The 20,000-nt window shown below is 40.2% G+C and overlaps 1 protein-coding gene across 1 annotated transcript in view; it reads left to right on the top strand.

Annotated features, from left to right (window-relative positions):
* The first annotated feature begins 10,511 nt into the window (after positions 1-10,511).
* LOC146470684 (bile acid-CoA:amino acid N-acyltransferase-like) overlaps positions 10,512-20,000 on the top strand; it is a 10,010-nt gene continuing 521 nt past the window's right edge. Inside the window, exons 1-2 of the mRNA XM_085121678.1 lie at positions 10,512-11,212; positions 18,520-20,000. The exon at positions 18,520-20,000 is cut by the window's right edge and continues 521 nt beyond it. Coding sequence (XP_084977804.1) covers positions 10,663-11,212; positions 18,520-19,328 — 1,359 coding nt within the window. The 5' untranslated portion in view covers positions 10,512-10,662 and the 3' untranslated portion in view covers positions 19,329-20,000. The remainder of the gene's footprint in view (positions 11,213-18,519) is intronic.

The following is a 20,000-nucleotide window of genomic DNA, read 5'->3' as shown; positions in this document are numbered from 1 at the left end:
TTCAATTAAAAGATGTATTAAAAACATTACGAAGAAGTTCCTTCATATTTTGTTGTCATGCTACAGAGAAGGACTTCTTCCTTCTCCGATCTGACACAAAATTCTCTCTATATCCAGAGACAAGATAGCCTCCCACGCAGTCGTTTTTAGGGGACTCGTATTACCTCCTCCCCACAAACGCCTGCTTCCCCTAGCGACATAGCCTGCGTAGCTGGCGGTATTGTAGGCACGCGCGAATTAAAAGGGAACTTAAGCACCGGACGTTTTTGGGGCGACGGCGACGTCTACAAACGAGCCAGCCTGGATAAGAGGTCCGCCAAAATCCAACCTTAAGCAAAGAGGTGTTTTTGCGACGGCAACCCTTTCGAAAACTGCCTTGAAAGCTTGCGAAAACCTCTGTGAAAAATGTCTTTTCGTGAACCAAGAGAGATGCTGTTACTAGCATATAAAGGTAAAATAATTTCTGATGAAGAATTATTAGTCTTGTGGAAGAGCTGCCGTTCTAAGAACCCAGATTTTCCGCACAGTTCGCACGCAAGATTTGATCTTGAAGACATCAACGAAACCGAATTTTTGGCAGAGTTCAGAGTCGATTATCGAGCCTGTTCAATCTTCTCTGGGTTGACTCCCAGAATTTGTCACGGTCTGGACTGCCTTTCTTGAACTGAAACAATTCGCTAGCAATCATTTCACGCAACAGGAGAATGTCGTGGTCATATGATTCCATTACAGGTTGTTTTTTTGATAGCCATCTCCACGTTAGAGGCTTAAAAGTTCAAAAAATGACTGCAAATACTTGATAAGCGCCCGTACAAGCGCCAAAACGATTGAATAATATTTTAAGCATCGATAAGTACAAAAAATTGAGGGCAAAATGATATAAAGGAACGAAAATCATAAAGGCGAAACTCACGTTTTACAAGCGACGTCAAAACAAGCAAAACAAAGTCGGCGCCGAGTCGCGACGGCTGACCATGTCGGCGGGAAACGTGAATCGGAAGTAAATTTGAGTTCCGGTTGCCGTCGCCTCGTAGAAAACGTCTGGTGCTTAGGTTCCCTTTTCTTTCGCGCGCGCCTACAATTGCCTAATTTCATACCGTGGGGGTCTGGGTACGAGTCTGTGTATTATGGGTTATGGGACTCAACACCCACATAGCCGGAAAGAGCACACCGCACTTTACAACGTTTCCAAGTTTGGTGTTAATCAAGCTAATATTAGGAAAGATACAGCCATTCAAAAACTCCAAATTTTACTAAGAAATGTATGGAACGCCGGACGCGTGTCCGGCGTTCCATACATTTCTTAGTAAATTTTTAAGTTTTTGAATGGCTGTATCTCGCCTAATATTAGTTTGATTGACACCAAACTTGAGGATGTTGTAAAGTTTGATGTGCTCTTTCCGGCTATGTGGGTGTTGAGTCCCATAACCCATAATACACAGACTCGTACCCAGACCCCCACGGTATGAAATCAGGCAATACCGCCAGCTACGCAGGCTACTAGCGACACATTCCTTTCCCCTGCTGAGTCAATCAGTGTGAACCTTCAAAAATCCTGGAAGCCGGTTGACCTTGACCTTAGAACGCCTCCCGCGGGAACAGCGAAAAACATCACGGCAGAGACAGAACTTAACCGAGCTTACGTATTCTTTTTGAGCACCGTGTGCCCTACGTTCAAAATTCCACGTTTAAATGCCTATCAACTGACTGCAATCAAATAATTCGTGACGGGAAATAGCGATGTTTTCGTCAAATTGTCCGGGAATTGTCGACTGGTTACGCAATGTCGCTTTAATATTTATCAAGCTTTGCCTTCAACCTTGTCGGCGTGGAGGAAACCGAAATATTATGCACTAGTCATTTGTTTCCCCCGCTCCCCCACCCCCGCGACATAGCGGGGGAGTTTGCAAACAAGCGATGCTATAAATTATGGGGAATTCTACCACCCACCAGGGCAGAATTTCTTTGCAAAACCACCACCCCCTGGGGCTGCCTGAAAGACCTTGTAAAAGAAGGGATTGTCTATTTCTGCACTAAATACATTTTGAGAAACACAAACTATTAGGAATGTTTCAATTAGCTTAAAATCAGACTTTTATCTGAGGTTGTTTGGAGTATAGCTTTTTTATCAGTCAAATAGTGTGGGAGAATAACCAATAAGCTGAGAGAAGACTTGAAAATCGTGAGCCATGCCAGCAACAGACACAGTTGTTTGGTACCCCCTCTTGAACTCGTTCTTGTCGAGAGAAACCTGGCCACATGGGTGGCTGTCACAATACGGGGCATATATGTACTACATTTTGTTTGAAGCACTTTAAGTAAGGGGCTGAGATTTAGGAAATTGTGATTGCAAAATTATTAAGAAGATAAATTCAAGATAGCTATAAGCTAGTTCGCCTTTTCAGAAGGAAGTACAAATTTCAGTTGGCAACAACATTGCTACTTTACGGGGTTTAAAAGGCATTTGAGATTCTAAATTCTATAGGAGCCGTGTTTGGCCTGTCATCATTACTTTACCATCTTTGTGATATTTTTAGGCAGAGCCCCGTCCTAGAGGTCACCGTATCTAACGAACAGCTAAATGCAAGTGTTAAACTTAAAAAAAAAAAAAGCACGGTAGCCCATGCTGCACAAATAGAAATCTCACTTGCTGGATAAAACGCTCTAAGACCTCAAGAAACACAACTTCACTCAGGATCGAAAATACAACCACCTCTTGGCTAATCCTCATTAGCGAATAGAAATCTTCTATTTTCGATCCATCCAACGAGTACTTAAATGGCTGCACGCCTCACTTTCTACAGAATGAAGCCATCTCTCAAAATCATTCCTCAAAACCTTAACACAGTAGCAACTGATGAGATTCACTGACAGAATCGAAACTGCAGTCTTGCTTGATAGAAACTATGGAGGAAAATAATATTTTGAATGATGAAGGACTACTCACTGTATCCACATCAGTGCTTCCAAAAGACATTACCGCACTCAAACTTCGCAGAATTCAACGGCTTGAATCGCGAAAAAGCACTGTTGTAAAACAAACTACGAATAAGGCATTCTCTACGTACGGTCCATGAACCGAAACTAAACGAACATGTGGAAAGAATTTCAAACATCCAAATCACTTTCCTTTACCGACATGTTTACACAAGGGCGAACGATCTTTAAAAAATAATCTATTCTTGACGTGCACACGCACTTCAACCCTACAGAAACTTTCCAGTACAGGCTCTATCAAAAGCGAAGCCTTAAGTCATAAGACTTCTCAAAACAAAATCTTCAAAAACAACATTTGAAGACAACATTACTCTATTCAACCAGAGATTACGCTACAGAGGTTACCCCGATAACCTTATAGATAAAACTCTCTCAGAAGTCAATATCAGCGAAAGAATGTCGGCACTACAAAACAAACAAGAAACGCGCAAAATCATTTCGCCGTTTGTTACAGAATATCGCCCTTCTGTGCTTAACCTAAAAACCATGCAGATGAGTATGTGGCACTTGATAGAAAATCAGCCTTTGCTGAAAGAGATCTAAAAAGACTATTCCCAACTTTTGTACAGAAAAGGGAGATCTTTGAAATGCGTACTCGCAAGAGCAAATTGCTCTTCTTATCTCGACCTATAGGAGCCGTGTTTGGCCTGTCATCATTATTTTACTCTCTCCGGTAGCCATGTTGGATTGCTGCTTGTGAGGAATGCACCCAGAATCCTTTGCACGCAGTCTCCTCGTGGGCGCTTTGTTTTAAAAATTCCCCCGGGTTTTCCCGGGGGTATTTTAGGTTAGGCAAATTTGAGGTAAAGTCCCTGGGGGTCTGGGCATAAAATCATCGCAAAACTGCAGTAATTCCCCCGCTATTGCCCGACAAAGTCCCCGAATGTCGCGGGGGTGGGGGGGCGGAGGAAACAAATGACTAGTGCATTACCCGATATGTCGGTAAACTTTAAAGATTTTGCAGTTGAAACTCGCTTCGTTGTTGCAATTTGTTCGGAGGCATGTGCGGCATTTTCCACAAGGACCACAAGTTGATCGGCTCTTTGTCGTTTACCGTGTAACTTTCCGTTTAATAGTCTTTAATGGACTGATAAATAGTGCAGATCTCCCTTAATAAATTGTACATTCTTCTTTGCTTTCTCTAATCGAGTTAGTCTCTCGTAGCACTTCGTACAAACAAACAAATCTGCTCCAGAGTTTTCGCACCCTTCCCCGCCCCTCTCCCCCCCCCCCCCCCCCGCTCCTACTTTTTTGCTACCCGTTTGCCCAATGCCCCCGCGCGCTTACCCCGCTTGGCTTGAGGGAAACGGAAACAACTGCTACGCAGGCTACACCCGTAAGAGGTGATATCTTCACCGACTGTCAACTCGATCAGGCGGGGAAGGTCACGGGGGGGGGGGGGGGTACTCCTCGAAATTCTTGGTGGGGGTGTGCCGCCCGGGTCTTCAAATCCGACCCTATTTCAGACCTAAACATGCCATTTTCCACACCCATTTTCAGACCTGACCTCTAAAAATTCATACCCGTTTTCAGACCTGATAATTATGCATCAGTGCCGAACGGAAGTTGACGCAAGGAGTAAAAGTAAGCTGGAATGACATAGTTTATCTATTTCTTTTTCTCGCTATCAGTTAGTTGTTCCAGTTACGTGCGGAGAAGAAAAACATGTTTGTAAGCTTTCGTAAATGTTTTCCGCCCCAAAAACCCGACCCGATTTCAGACCGTAATTGTCAAAATCTATACCCGTTTTCAGACCAAAACGGCTCAAAAACCATACCCTTTGGGGCGGCACATACCTATATACCTTATATAGGGGAGTACCCCCCCCCCCCGGGGAAGATCAATTACACTTTTCTGAAGATTTTGACTCTCCCAGCAGATAACGCTGTTAAAACGTCGCACAAGAAGCGCTTGTATTCACATTCGATATTTGTTTTGGCGTTTCAGCCATTCCAGAAGTGAAAAAATGTATATATTCCAACTTAACTCCCCGGGATCTCTCAAGACTCACTGTACCAGAGATTGCTCAAAGCTCGCGGGAAACGGAAGCGGTCATTGTAATCAACAATTTGATTTGATGTCATTAGACAATGTCTCCGATGATGTCTCCGACGATGACTCCAATGTCGATGGTGATTGGCTAGGTTGCTTGGGGAGTAAAACAATGGGAAAGGCATGTCGCGCTTAGGTGAGCAGGCGTTTGTGGGGAGGAGGTAATACGACTAAAAACGACTGCGTGGGAGGCTAGAGAGAAAACCCGACGATATCAATCAATGAAAATCAATAATCGATGAAAATCAATATAATCAATAATAATCAATTGATTGGTATTGGAAATCAATAAAAATCGAAGCCCAAAAGTTGAGTGAGTTTCGATTTTCATTGATTATGATCGATTTGCATTGATTAGTATTGATTATCATTGATTACTTCAAATCTCGGTTTCCTTTTCAATAAAACGCATCACATGAATTGACAAATGATTTTAATAAGTTTATTTGTTCAACTATATATCACAACTAAACGTATCCTTTAATTTTAGCATCATCATGATATCATTATTTATTAATTATTTAAAACGACTGATGTTCTCAAAACAACAACATTTTTATTCCCTTTTTTCTATATTTTCTTCCCCCAACTCAAGTGTGGTGCAATCGGATTACTACAGGGTGCAAAATTCCGTCGTATATGTATATATGACGCGTGACGTGCATACGTTGTTAGATCAATCAAAGGTCAGGTTTTACTCAGATACCGTTGCATAACCAATTATTGATTATCTATAAAAATCAATAAAAATCAATAAAATTAAGACGTGTCGGTGAGTGAGTTTCGATTTCTATTGATTGGTTGAACTAATCAAAATCAATCAATTAATTATAATTGATTATTATTGATTATATTGATTGCAATCAATGATTGATTTTCATTGATTGATATCGCCGGAGAGAAAAGCAATGGAGCTAAAAATCACTGAAATCGCACTAAATCGCTCCAAAAAGCACATAGGAGAAAGGACAACAGACAAGGGAGTTCAGGTAGAGATATTTGTATTGAAATTTCGTCGGTATTTTTAAATTGAAGTAGGAATCGTTTTTTCCCATACTGAATCCTTATAATTTCGCCGTAACGCTCAAATTACAGCACTCACGCAAAGGTCACAGCCTTTATCTCTAATAGAGTTTGGGGTACCTGCTGTTAGAATCCTGTCACTTCAACGGGGTCCCCTGAGTCATCTCCCATAGAAGCGTCTCACTCTTCTTTTTTTTTTTTTAACATTTTTTTTTTATTTTCACTTAAAGCACAAATACTAGAGGTATCACTCCTCTTCTTCTTTTTCTCTCTTCTTCTTCTAAGAAGAGTGAGTGAGAGTATTACTCTTCTTACTACAGGGCAACTGCATGTACATTACTTCTCGAGTTTACTCGAATTGACAGGTTGTACGACTTATTAGCTACCACTGTAATCGATAAACTGAAGGCAGGCATGGCACTATGTGGAATTCGAGACAAAATAGCGAATAATAAGAATACAGTATCAACTCGGGTAATTTCACGAATTTATTTATCATTACTTTGAGGATATACCTTAAATTTAAATGCCAATATATTGCGTTCTAAAACTAAAAGTGATGCAGTTAAGAAAATATAAACGAAGTAGACACATTCCGTAAAATTAGGAGCATTAAAAACGAGAAAATACCAACTTCAATTCCTCCAGTCGAGAGAGAAGCGCGTTGCATTGTGGTGTCCACAAAATTAACCACAATGCCTTGTTCCTTTGATCTTTGCGCGACCACAATCCTTTGCATTTTGCAAGAAAACACTCGCAAGGCCCCAAATATATATTTCTTTGCCCATAAGAGTGCTGCCTTGGTCGGTCGTTTCAGGCCCCGGCCGGGGGAGGGGGGAACCCATAAAAATTTAATACTGGAAGGCCCCGCCCCGAGGTCCGACCCATTTTTGGCAGAAAAGGTACCCCTTTCGTATGCCTTCCATTGACAAATGGCACCCCTTTCGTATACCTTCCATTGGAAAATAATGGAAGGCCCTTTTAAATACCCGACAGATTTCCCTACCCTTTCATATACTTCGACTCGTGAATCCCTACCCTTTCATACACCTGACCCTCCCCATATAGGCCATTATAGGAAGTACCCCCCCCCCCCGGGCTTCAGGCTCCCTCGCTGCGGCAGCAATTAATATTGGGTCCCGGGTACTGTGTGAGATTTTTGTAGGGCACCAAGCGGACAAAGAAGAGGTGCCGGATCTAGTCAAAAAAAGTTAGAAGATGCAACTTACTGTACAACTTCGGTTATATACCGTATACTCAGTATTCAATATTTCGTCAAAATTCTACGTAATATATCAAATACGCGAAAGCATGTTTCATCAGATATCCAAACACTGAGAAAAAGGTTGAAAAAACGACTTCGAGGTGCTTGGATATCTGATGAAACGCAATTTCGAGAGTTCTTGCAAGCAACAAGGCACAAGATGCGTTTGTCAAACCACTGAGGAAAGATCGTGAAATTGCTTGCGTAGTAAACAAAGAAACACTCACCCGAGAAATCGTTTTAAAGCTTTTCCAGTCTGTTCAGCTCGGCCTGTTTCAGAACTTCTCGCTTGCGATAGAGAGAACTTCTGTACGTTGCCGGTCCGACAATCTTGGACTGTATACTTTCGTTTTAAAATGACTTTAATCTCGGTGAGGGTAAAAGGAGGAAAGAGTTTGCGGAATGGTATGTGGAATTAATGGCGTGCGGAATGGCATAATTATGCGAAAAACGATTTACGTGGGAAATAAATTAACTGAAGAGCGCGTCATGTTTTCGCGCCAATTTTATAAGAGCAGCAGCTTTTTTGATGTTGCGGACTCTTACTAAATATTAACAACAATTCAAGGATTTGATCGTCTGATTGTTGATTTGGAAGAAGTGAGGGTAAAGAAAGCGATGAAAACTGTTTATAGTTTTCGCATTCAAGGAACTATGAGTAAATCCGTAGTAAATTAAATTTCATGTTCACTTTACTCCATGCGACTTCGGTTGACAAAAATAACGTGGCAGCGTGAAGTCTTCTCAGGACAAAGATTGATCCTTTACTAAGAGCAAATACAGTCGAACCTCCACTAACGGCCACCTCTCCACAACGGCCACCTCTCTACAACGGCCACATTTTTTTGTCCCGGCGGACAGTCCATACATTAGCTCTTGTTTAAACCTCTGTACAACGGCCACCTCTCTACAACGGCAACGGCCACTAAAGTGTGTCCCCAACTGCCAAAATAACCTCTCGACAACGGCCAGTACAGTTCAGTTTTTGTAGAAACCTTTTTTTATAAACTGATGCAGTCATCGACATTTGTCTTCAGAACATTACGTTTCTGTATCCATTTTAATAATAACGTATTTTGATTGTGTTCCATTTATATGCTGCAGTAAGCATAAATTGTCAACAATAATATAGCGAATGTTGCGAACCTTACTCTTTTCGTCTTGTTAACATTTTGATTCAAAACATTATTTACCTTTTATTGTGTATTTTATCTTAAAATATATTATTTAAGATTGGATTGCCATTATAGGCTACAGTAAGCATGAACTTGGCATAATAAACATGTTGTACTTCCCGAAAAAAAGGTGTCATATTACACCCCTACCTCCCCATAACGGCCACCTCTCCACAACGGCCACTTTCTTCTGTCCCCAAGGTGGCCGTTGTGGAGAGGTTCAACTGTAATAACCCTTTTTTTCTTTTTTCTTTTTAAACCCTCGGTAAAAGATCAATTCTCATACTCTGTATACTCGATGATTCATTAATCATGAGCGGAAAAATGAACAACAATTTGACCAAAATGCATTTGTGATAAGAATAGTTTCACAACCTTTCAAACAACCAGTGTCGATAATTAGACACCACACTTGTAATCTGCTTTTTTGCTCTAGGGCTTTTTCGCTTTTAAATCTCATTTTAGTTTGGGACGTCTGGCACTGAAAGACCTTAATTGAAGACGGATATGTTTAGTTTGATAACGCGTAACTGAACTATAGCTACCTGAATCGCCGTATTAAATAGCTAGGTAGCTAGCTAAGTCAGCAGCTCAACAGTGACTTGCGTACTCGTCGCTCGACGAAAATGTAAGGTGAGAAAAAGTAGAACATATTTTTCCCATGAGTTGTACAAATTGTAACCGTCAAAGAGTCTGATAAAATGACCGAATTTAAATTTAAAATTTCTCACATAATAGTTTTGGCCTTGGACTGATGTTATTTCTCCAGTCTGGCGTTGCTTTTTGTCTAGGCTACTCGCTGCCACGTTCTTTTTGTCAACTAGAAATTTAATTTATTCTTAGTTCCTTGAATGCGAAACTTCATCGATTTCTTCACTGTCACTTTCTAACCAGCGATCAGACATGTTCTATCCCAGGCGTATATTTTCTAATCCTCGATCTGTTGTTTGGTTGTTTAATAGTCCGCAACATCGAAAAAACTGCTGCTCTTATAAAATTGGCGCGAAAGCAGGATGCGCTCTTCAGTTAATTTATTCCCCGCGTAAATCGTATTTCGCATAATTATGCCATTCCGCACGCCATTCCACATACCATTCCGCAAACTCTTTCCCCCTTTCACCCTCACCGCTTTATTCTTCACACTTTGACGTTACACATTCTGCGATCTAACAATTCTGACTAAGTTAAGATTACAATTCTGCGTTTAAAACCTACGGATATCCACACCCAGACACGTGAATCCGGTGTTGTGGTTACAAAGTTTGACATCATTGTAAAGTTCGGTACATCACGTTCCACAAAGTTCGCGGTTACTAACTTCCTATTTCGTGGGCGCATTTGACAATCTCAGAGGTAATCCTTACATTAGTTTTACATGCGGTTTTACCTCTAATTACACGATTATATAATCAAAGTTCGGCTTTCTTAGTTGCGGGACCGCAACGTTTCCTGACATTAAACGAATTTCCTTAAAACTAGCGAAACAATAGATTACTTGAAAAACTGTTGAAGGTCTCTAAAACATAACTCAAATAAACGTATCATGGTAATTACTAAACAAGCGCTTCTTTCCCGACACGGCCCAACTGACACAACAAATCCTTCGCAGCTTCAAAATACTGTTTGGTCTTAGCTTTTGAGGCAAGAAATTTGTGGAAAATTTTGCCGGAGCGATTGGCCCACTGGACGAGTACTCAATTTTTTAATTTGATGTAAAACGCTCTCGATCTCATTCAAACTTGAACAAAGCTGCCACTTTCATTCATGCCTGTCCGCGCGCGAGAAAATGTTACAAGTTTCTTTTCTGACAAATAAAGGTCGCCTCCAGCTTTTTTGCTATAAACCTGTGTTTTGTTATCAATGTGTTGAATAATAAAACAATTATCCTGCTCAATCTTGTGGAATATCGCCTGATTTTAGCCAACTCGGCCTACGGCCTCGTCGGCTAATTTCGCAGGATAATTGTTAAATATGCGTGACTGTTGCGTGACTACAGATCGGTGGAATGCAGTCGGTGATCAAATATTAATTGACAGTCACTTTGGAAGCTTCGGTTCTGTCGCTGGTGATTTAACCGTACTTGCAATCGTTCGTTTACACGAACACATAATCCAGCTAATCGTTACTTCTGTGTCCACTTACAAAAGACATATGTATAACTTACGCAGAATTGCTTGTTTCGCACGAAAGCTGTCCGCTGCTTCATCGAGGGCGAGATCTGTTATTTCCGTAGAACCGAATTCTTCCCTTGTTGACAAGAAAGTTAAAATTCTTGTATCCGGACTTGAACCAAACCAGAACGTTACATTACAAGCAAGAATAGTGGGCGAAAAAGGCGAAATTTATGAGTCATACGCTCACTATATCGCTGATAAAGATGGTGGAATTGATGTTCGTTCTGACCCATCCTTTGGTGGAGCTTATCGTGGCGTTGAGCCCATGGGGTTGTTGTGGAGCATGCAACCCGCACCAGGACAGAGAAAAGGAATAAGGCTGTTAAAAAGAGATGCCACCAAGCCTTTTGAGGTCGAATTTAAATGCTTTGGTGATCACATCTCTCCAAACGAGGGATTGCGGAAACCTTTGTCGAGCGTGACATGTGAATGGCGTTTTTTGGCTGATGGAGTGAAAAGGATTGTTTTGAAAGATCAAAGATTTCATGGAACATTGTTCATTCCCCCCGGGGATGGACCTTTCCCAGGTTAGTAATATAAGGTAGCGCCCAAATGTTCGAAAAGATTAAGGAGAATGCCGAAAAGATTAAGAAGAATGCTCTAATAAACTGGGATAATCTAATCCACAGCTCTGTGCACGTCAAATTCGCTTTGAGTTTGCCATTTTGTTATGGAATGATCGGAATGTTAAATACTATTTAGCCCTACTCTGGGACCTTAAGTCGCTTAAAGTCGCCTAAAGTCGCCTTAAATATCTCCGGCAGGGGGAGTGGGAATCTCATATTAAATTTCCGGGGGTGATTGCCATACCTTTTAGGGGTTAATATTTGTGGTTTGATACCCCTTAGGGTGTTAAAAGCTAAAATTACTTCCATCAGATACATTGTGGTAGCTTTTAGGGTAATGAGCCAAAAAAATATGACAGGCAGCAAATGTCAATCAACTGATTTGGTACCTCTTAACTAAAATGATAAAAAAAAATTGTTCACATCATGCCCACAAAACAGAATTCTGATACCTTTTAGGGCTTCTTGTCAAACTTTTCGAGTTTATCCCTTTCACTTTTATATGGGAGCCCCCACCCCCCCCCCCCCCCTCAGCCCCTGCCGATCTTTTAAAAATCGCTTAGGTTAGAAAAAGCTCAAATTTCCCCCAGCGGATAAACTTCCCCATTTCAATAAAAACAAAAATGAATTTGTTGTCCATAATTAAATAGTGTGTTCATTGGGTTACTGATCTCTGTCAGTGACTCAACTGATGGTCATAATATTAATTAATATATATAATTCCATCAACCATCCCCCATACAAATGTGAGAACTTAAAAGCTAGGGTTGGAGGACCCTTTCTAAAAGTAAAAGACCTGGTTGTTACACACTTTAACAGAAACCCTAAATTAAAGGTACAAGAATATTCTTTCATTGGCGTGGCTCCAATACTCTTGCACTCCAAGAAGCCTTCTTGGCAGTTTGCCATATTTATGCGATAAACTGCCCACCTATGAATAAGCACCTACTTCGAGTAAGCGCCAACCCCGAAAGCCCAAAAAGTGAATGAGAGCCTGCCCTCAAATAAGAGCCCACCATGCCCCCTCCCAAAAAAAATACATTTCTTTATTTTTTTCTGAAGCATTTCCGCGGGCCGGAATCTCAAATCCTCGAATCTGATTGGCTAATTGCGCGCTCGTAACCGGTCCAGCTTTTTACGATACGGACCACGGTCCGGATTTTTATCCGCGCTATTCGCGGCAAATTGAAATTGTTGCGAAAGTTTACAAACAAAGGCAACAATTACACGTAAACAACTTCCCGTAGAAATATGTAAGGAAAATATAAATTCTGAAGAAAATGGATTCAGACGAGAGTGTACACAGCGAAAGTGAATTTTACTGCTCAGAAGAAGAAACGACGGCATTAAAATATGAAGAAGTTGAACATGACAGGCAATTAAGCAAAATTCAAGATTTTATTCACTCACTTCGTCCTGATAACACTAAAAAAAAGACAACTTACGATCTGAACATTTGGCGAAGATACTGTTCCTCAGTTGGAGAGACAAGAACCTTGGAAAACATTCCTCCTAACGAGCTCAACATTCTGCTGTGCAGATTTTTCATGGACGTCCGTAAAAAAGATGGCGGAGTGTACGAGCCAGGTACACTTGCATCGCTCCAAAGAAGTATTTAGCGCTAGTTTATTTGTATCTAAAGTTCGCCAGCCAACGTCCTGAAGAAATGAATAGACCCGAGGCGCCTTTCTTCCTGGCAATAAACCACAAAAGAAAGCCTGCAGATCCGGTGTGGTACAGTCGAGCTCCTCTCGGAAAAAACAAGATCGGAGAATTTTTGACGAAGGCTGCGAAGAATGCAGGACTGTCTGAAAATGTAACCTACCATTCTGTGCGAAAAACCTGCATTTCAACGGTGATGGATGCAGAAATTCCTGTTAATTATGTAGCTCAGCGGAGTGGACATACCGGTAAGAATTTAAAAAGCTTAGATTCCTACAAAACTGCTTCCGACGACCACCAGCGAAAGATGTCCTTGCTACTGAGCAGCGAAACGAAATCTCCCATCTCTTCAAACGATGCACCGCTTAATCAAGCAGTCAAAGCCTCGCAGCACCCAGTCAAGCCGAGAGAAGACAAGCAAGCTTCTTCAGGCGAGGATCCCTTCACTGTTTTTTTTGCTGGTTCGAACATCAGTAAAATTGAAGGCTGCACGTTCAAGTTCTCTTTCAATACAGCGCCTTGCAGCAGTGGTGAAAGCTCGGCTCGGTCAAAGCCGCAAAAACGCCACATTATCATCTCAGATGACTCAGACTCAGATTAACTTGAACTTGCTTTTGGAAAGTTAGTTTTGACAAATCCAGGGACGTTTTAAACATGTATCGAACCGTTAAGAAAAGTAAACTTCGCCGTGTTTGAGTCTTCATTCATAATGTTTATCATTCGAACGATATTTTTAGACCTTTTGGACATGCGTGTCATCATTAGCAGCGTGTCAACATTCATCCACTTTTGACGTTTGACAGATGATTGTCATTTCAATGACTCTTAAATGGTTTTATCTTTTTTTTACATGATGACTTGCGAGTGAAAATAAAATTAAACTTCCTATAAACATGCCACTTAAATTGATGCCCTATTTACATTTGTTTCATAGGATTTTGTTACCACTTTCCTCCTCTAGCCTTGAACTTACACTCTTACAAACGTCCCAGCGAAAAAAAGCAAACAAACAGAAAAAAATAAATAAGTTATTTACCGGTCTAGGTCGGTCCGTATGGGAAAAAACTGTGCCCTTGGTCTTGAGTACGGCCCTCGGCCTTCGGCCTCGGGCCGTACTCAAGACCTCGGGCACAGTTTTTTCCCATACGGACCTCCCGCCCGGTAAATAACATATATGTACTAGCCCAGCATGAAGTAAGATCAGTGTCAGTTGTGTTCCAAAATTGGTTTTAGATACGATACTCAAAGAACTTTTATATTGTTTATGTTAGATTTTGCACTTTTTGTGTCTTGTTCAAGCGAAATAAACTTGTCAGCCCCCGTTATCCCTCGTCTTGTTATTCTCTAAAATTTCCCTGGCTTGCTGAAAATGTTGGGAGACCCTCATGGTCCCAAAATTAAGTGCCCAGGCTGGTTAATCAAATAAATACGGTATTAACACAATGTGTTTTAAAGCAGGTATGAATTAAGCAATAGATTCAAACTGTGCTGAGGCTTAAGTCATGTGCAATTACTGAGGCATGGAAGGAAGACATGAACAGAAATGTGGAAACCTTTTCCTACATGAAGTTTTTATTGGAATATTTTGGATAACACAAATAAATAAAATAAGCTTTTCTTTTCTGATAAAAAGATAATATTTTTTTCGAACTAGGTCCTACATAAAAATCAATGAAATCAGATTCAATGTCTCTTATCAAGAATTGATAAACTTTATAAGCTAAGTGCACACTGTATGAAGGTTAAAATTATCTACTATCAGTCACTTACCAATTGGAAAACTAATCAGGTGCCATCGAACAGTACATAAATGCAAGAAAGGATAACATGCCAAAATGTTTCCTGTAATTGACCATTAAGTAGAAATGCAATTCTACGGACATCTTTTCCACTGCGACCGGAAATAATTCCAAAACCTCTTAAAATAAATCCAGGAATTCGCAAGTTGCATGCGTTTCAAAGAAGTGTGGGCACTGGGAACAAATAGAGATGAAGAAATGCATGCTGGGACGATCGTCTTCAAAATGGCGGCACCAATGCATGCTTTCAAGGTTTGAGTACATTTTTGTGAATTTGCTTTTATGCGTATTCTTTTTCTGTTATATTGTCATCAGTTGAACGGTATATATTTTCTTTTAAACAGGTAAAACGTTACAGAAGGAGGCGTATCAACAGTTTTATAGCTGGATTTCTGGCTTGAAGCTGGTATGAATTTGACAACCACGACCATCAAGCAACATTAGTGGAATTTGACATGGAGGAATTCAGCTATTGACATAAGTGTTATATTAATAGTGAATGTTACAAAATGCTGAAGTTGATCAAATTATTTGATATAAGCTTGCTAAGCTTAATGTGTATTAAATATATCATTGTGATTGATTGAGTGATTTTTGATACTCTTTACATATTTATTACTGATCAATACTCTTGTTTAATAGATGAATTATGTATCAAAAAATTCCAGATGTGATCACTTGTGGGCATAATGTGCATCATGTCAAATTTTTCGGGGATGATCACCCATGGAGTTTCCTGATACATAATGCTTGCATCATAAAAATCTAGGCAATATTTTATTTCCTTTCTTGGACACATTTTGTTAAAGTCTATGCGGGTTAGTTAAGGTCATGTTGAAGGCTTTTCTGGGCCTGAACTGGAGTGTCTGTACTAAGGACTTGAAATCTTTGTGATGATGAAGCCTGGATAATTTCTCAGTAATCTGAACAGCTATATGCATTTTAAGGCTTGGGTTGGTGGATTACAATAAATCATTCACAGGCAAGAACATCCTGTTTGCCTTTAAGGTTAAGGGTTCCATATCCATGTGGGACCTAAACAAGGCAAATTATTTGTATATGTCCACTGTGGTATATTAATAGGCCTAACTATACATGGGCAACAGTCATGCTTAATTACTGCACCTTGTATAAATTCTCCTTAAGTCGCCCAAAATCGCCTTAAGTCGCTTAAAATAGCTTAAATTTTACAGTGTGTTTTGCTTAAGTCGCCTTAAATCGCCCTAAGTCGCCCAAAGTTACGGCGATTTAAGTTCCCAGAGTTGGTCTCTATTTTAGGTTTTTAGCTTAGTTTCTTCGTTTGTATTGTTGATTTCAGTTTACGATATAATCTTGGATTCGTGGCTTGTCGTAATAAGTTGATTCAAGTGATTGTCCGTAAAGTATTTCCCTGCGTTATTGGTTATTGCGTTATTAACTCGAGCGAAGTTAGTCGTCAAATGGCTTTGAGTGCCGTCCGTTACAGTGATCTCTCTTAACGGTGGCCAATTTACCGTTATTGACAAACCAAACATTCATTTTGATTTTCATCCTTTCAAGTAGCCTCGAACAAGGAAAAAAGTTCATTACCGTGAAATCCCGGTCGTGAGGGTGTTGGTTGGGCTGATATCCGGAGGGAAAGGATGGGGGGGGGGGGGGGGGGGTTAGAAGCGGAAAAAAAAACGAAAAGACGTTTGGAAACAAGCTGATAACAGGTGACACCTTTTTATTTTATTTTTATTTTTTTTATTTTCATTTATTTTTTTTTTTTTCAATTTCAAGACCAAATTTGAAACTCTAGCTTTAACTGAGGGTCTGAATGGGGTTTAGCGTTTAGAGTTATTTGCCTATAATTTTTAGTGTTTACAGTTAAATTAGCCAAATTTTTAATGTTGACTGTTTCCGGAGAAAATACTGTTAAGTGTTTAGAGGGTTTTTCATGAAAACCCATAGCCTTTTAGCATTGTAAATTCTCATCTGCTTTTCGAAAATCAGTTCATGAACTTTGAGCGTGTTCTCAAAGGGGCTGTAGTCTCTTTTTTCGACCCATGTGCAACAGTATTCTGGGAAACTGGAACATCTGGACGATCAGGTACGGCACATATCCATGAGCTTTTGACAAGGAAGGAATGATATTGATCTGTAATTTTTTCTTTTTTGAGCATTTTATCCTATATACAAATTAAAGTGAATTACAAGGATTTCTCTCACTGAAAATATCGTATCTTTACACTGAAAAAATATATCTTTCACATGTGAATATAACGACGAAAGATATTTGAAAATTTTCGGATTTCAACTCGAAAATATTCAGCAGTGTTCGCGAATCTCCGGTAGTCTTCGGAAATCTATCTTTCGAAATGATCGGGAGTCGTCGGGAAATGGCTGAAAACTTCTTGGTATATCAAACAAAATAACATAGGCCTTTTTGGAGCTGTCTTTGTTTCTTTCTGGCTAAAATTTACTGTTACTGTGAATTTTCTTCTGTTAGTGTTGAAATGCCTAAAATTTAACTGTTTCATGTTACAGAGCCCAAAAATTAAGTGTTTAGTGTTATCGAGGTGCCACCGTTCAGACTCTCTTAACTGTAACGGAACATAACAAAACATGATCAGACTTTGATCTCAGTTCTACTTCACAAGGTTTAGTTAAGGCTTTCCTCTTCAAAGTCGTCTTGTTCCGGTCATTGTCTGAAAGTATTTGATGAGATAGTAACAAAAAAATCATTGTTCCGTCCCCTACTTGGTCTAAATGTTCTGTGAATGTGATTTTATTAAGGCAACAAGTCAAAGAGGATGTGGGGAGGGGGAGGATTATGAGCGGGGATACCTATAAAGAAATACCTTACCTTATTTAAGGGAAGGGTGTGCAAGGGAGGTCTTATAAACTGGAGGGGGGGGGGGGGGGCGCTTATAACCAGAATGAAATTGTTGATTACAAATAGATGGGCCTATAACTGAGCGGGCCTACAAGCGCGGGGGGAGGTTGGGGTGGGGGAGCTTATAGCAGGATTTTACGGTATTCTGTTGGTCTTTTCTACGCAGATTAAACGTAGCTGAGAAGCCTATTTCTCAAAAGTCCCGGTAACTTACCGGGCCCGAAAAGTTATGATATTTTGAAATGTTTTCTCGGCGATTACACAGTGATTACAGACATGGTACTTGGCCAATGTTTTCATAGCATTATATGATTTTAAAATGTAGTTTTCAAAGCTAACAAAAATTGACTTTTGTTAAGAAACATTTATCACCAAAGACACTTATCGGGCCCGGTAAGTTACGGGGACTTTCGAGAAACGACCCCTGATCCATTATTTTATTATTTTGTAATCTAGGTAACATCCCCTTACATTCTGCTTCTAGTGGAACGCAAATATGTTTAAACACCAATTTTTGCTAATTTTTTGAAAAAAATTTCCTTAAAAAAAGTAGTTTCAAAAGTGTTATAATTGGATTAGCGTAACTTGTTACGTTGAGAAGTGTCTTTTTTCTGCTTTTTATAATTAAGTATTTGTTTTTAATCCTTGCAGTGTGTATGTTGTAATTATTTTTATATCTCGATTTTAGCTTAAATTTTTTATATTTTTAATTATATCATATATATCGATTTTAGCTTAAATTTTTTATATTTTAATTGCGTCATATAACATACATCTAGTAATAGGACCTCTATGTAAACCACTCTTGTGATGGAGCATCCTATTAAAAGATTGTTATTATTATTATTGTGAATTCCGGACCGCTGACATGCTTCAGAAAAATATGACATGTGGCTCCTTATTATTTACGCTGAAAGAAAAAAAAATATCTTGATTTGTTCCCGTTGCAGGTTTGATAGATCTAAGAGGTGGAGTTGTTAACGTGATTGAAACAAGGGCATCGCTTTTTGCCTCTCGTGGATTTATTACGCTTGCTCTGGGGGGCATTCCTCCAAATGATTCAGGATCAGAGATGCTGCCACCATATGTTGAGCTTGAATACTATGAAGAAGCAGCTGAATGGCTCCGCAAGTATCCCAAGGTTATACCAGGTGGCATTGGTCTCTATGGCAACTGTTCGGGCTCCTGGGTTGCACTGTTGCTAGCAAGCTTTAGAAGCGATGCTATTAAAGCCGTTGTAGCAGTTTCACCACTCCCATACGCCGACGTAATCCCCTTTAAATACCGAGGGAAAATATCGGAGGTCATTCACTGTGACCGCAGTAAAATATTGTCCACAGAGGACGGCCTTGTGATGCGACATGCCCATGCCCAGCCTTCAGTGATGGAAGATAATGGTTCGAATTTTAAATTCTCAGCAGTAACTCCTTGTGAAAATATTTCCTGTCCTGTTTTACTGATTCATGGTACAAACGATATGTTCATGAATGCGGAATACAACGTTAGACTGGTGTATGAGAGAATGAACAAGAATGGAAAAGGACATCTGTGCTCTGTGTTGCGTTATCACGGTGCAGGACATATCATTGAGCCTCCCTATATTCCTGTCTGTTTTTCGTCATTAGTTACGGCATTTTTGAGTGGACCTTTTGATAATCCTAACATGGTGTGGGGAGGGGAGCTACAAGCGAATGCGCATGCTCAAGAGGATGCTTGGCCGAAACTTTTAGCCTTTCTGAGAAAAAACATTGGATACTGAGTGGGTATGAAAAAGTGGTCTTTTTTTATCATTATAATCGCGGCAATTTCCGTTTGCTATTTTTTGTGTAATTGTCAAGAGGGGCCTTTTTCCAAGTTAATCCAGACTAGAGGTCATTGAAATCTTTAGCTGTCATAAGTTACAGACACAAAGTCGTTGTCTTTGCGGCGACGTTGCATGAAGTTTTGGAAAATTTCTCAGAGACGTATTTGTAATTTCTTTGCGTTACCCCTTTTGCAGCATTTGTCTTATGGCCCGTGCAATGCAACCTTTGTCGCGTTCATGTGGCGGCGATTTCAGTGCGATTTATCACCGCGAGATTACGGATGTTTCGAATATGTTTCAAAATGGATGCAAATTTGCGGTATTTCCTGAAAAAAAAAAAAAAAACGGCACAACGATGTTGCGCTGAAATTGCGTGGTTGGAAGTCGCAGCCTTGCACGAGAAACATCGCAGGGAGGTGTGAGTTGCGACCTTTCACTGAGACACCAGTCTCGTTCCCAGGCCTCAACGTAACGGGCTCCTGACGTGCTTTTCAAAGTAACCAAACTTGTCTACGAGGGCTTGAAGGCGGGCGCGTCTTCCGAACAGCTCAAAAGGTGACTTCACATGTTACATCGAGTAGAAGTAAACAAAAAAAACGATGGAAAATAGTGTACACTCTTATTTTG

Source organism: Pavona decussata, unplaced genomic scaffold (assembly GCF_977016875.1).
Source record: "Pavona decussata unplaced genomic scaffold, jaPavDecu1.1 SCAFFOLD_112, whole genome shotgun sequence".
NCBI lineage: Eukaryota > Metazoa > Cnidaria > Anthozoa > Scleractinia > Agariciidae > Pavona > Pavona decussata.
Note: the sequence above shows the minus strand (reverse complement) of the source record. Positions and strands in the feature narration are given on the sequence as shown.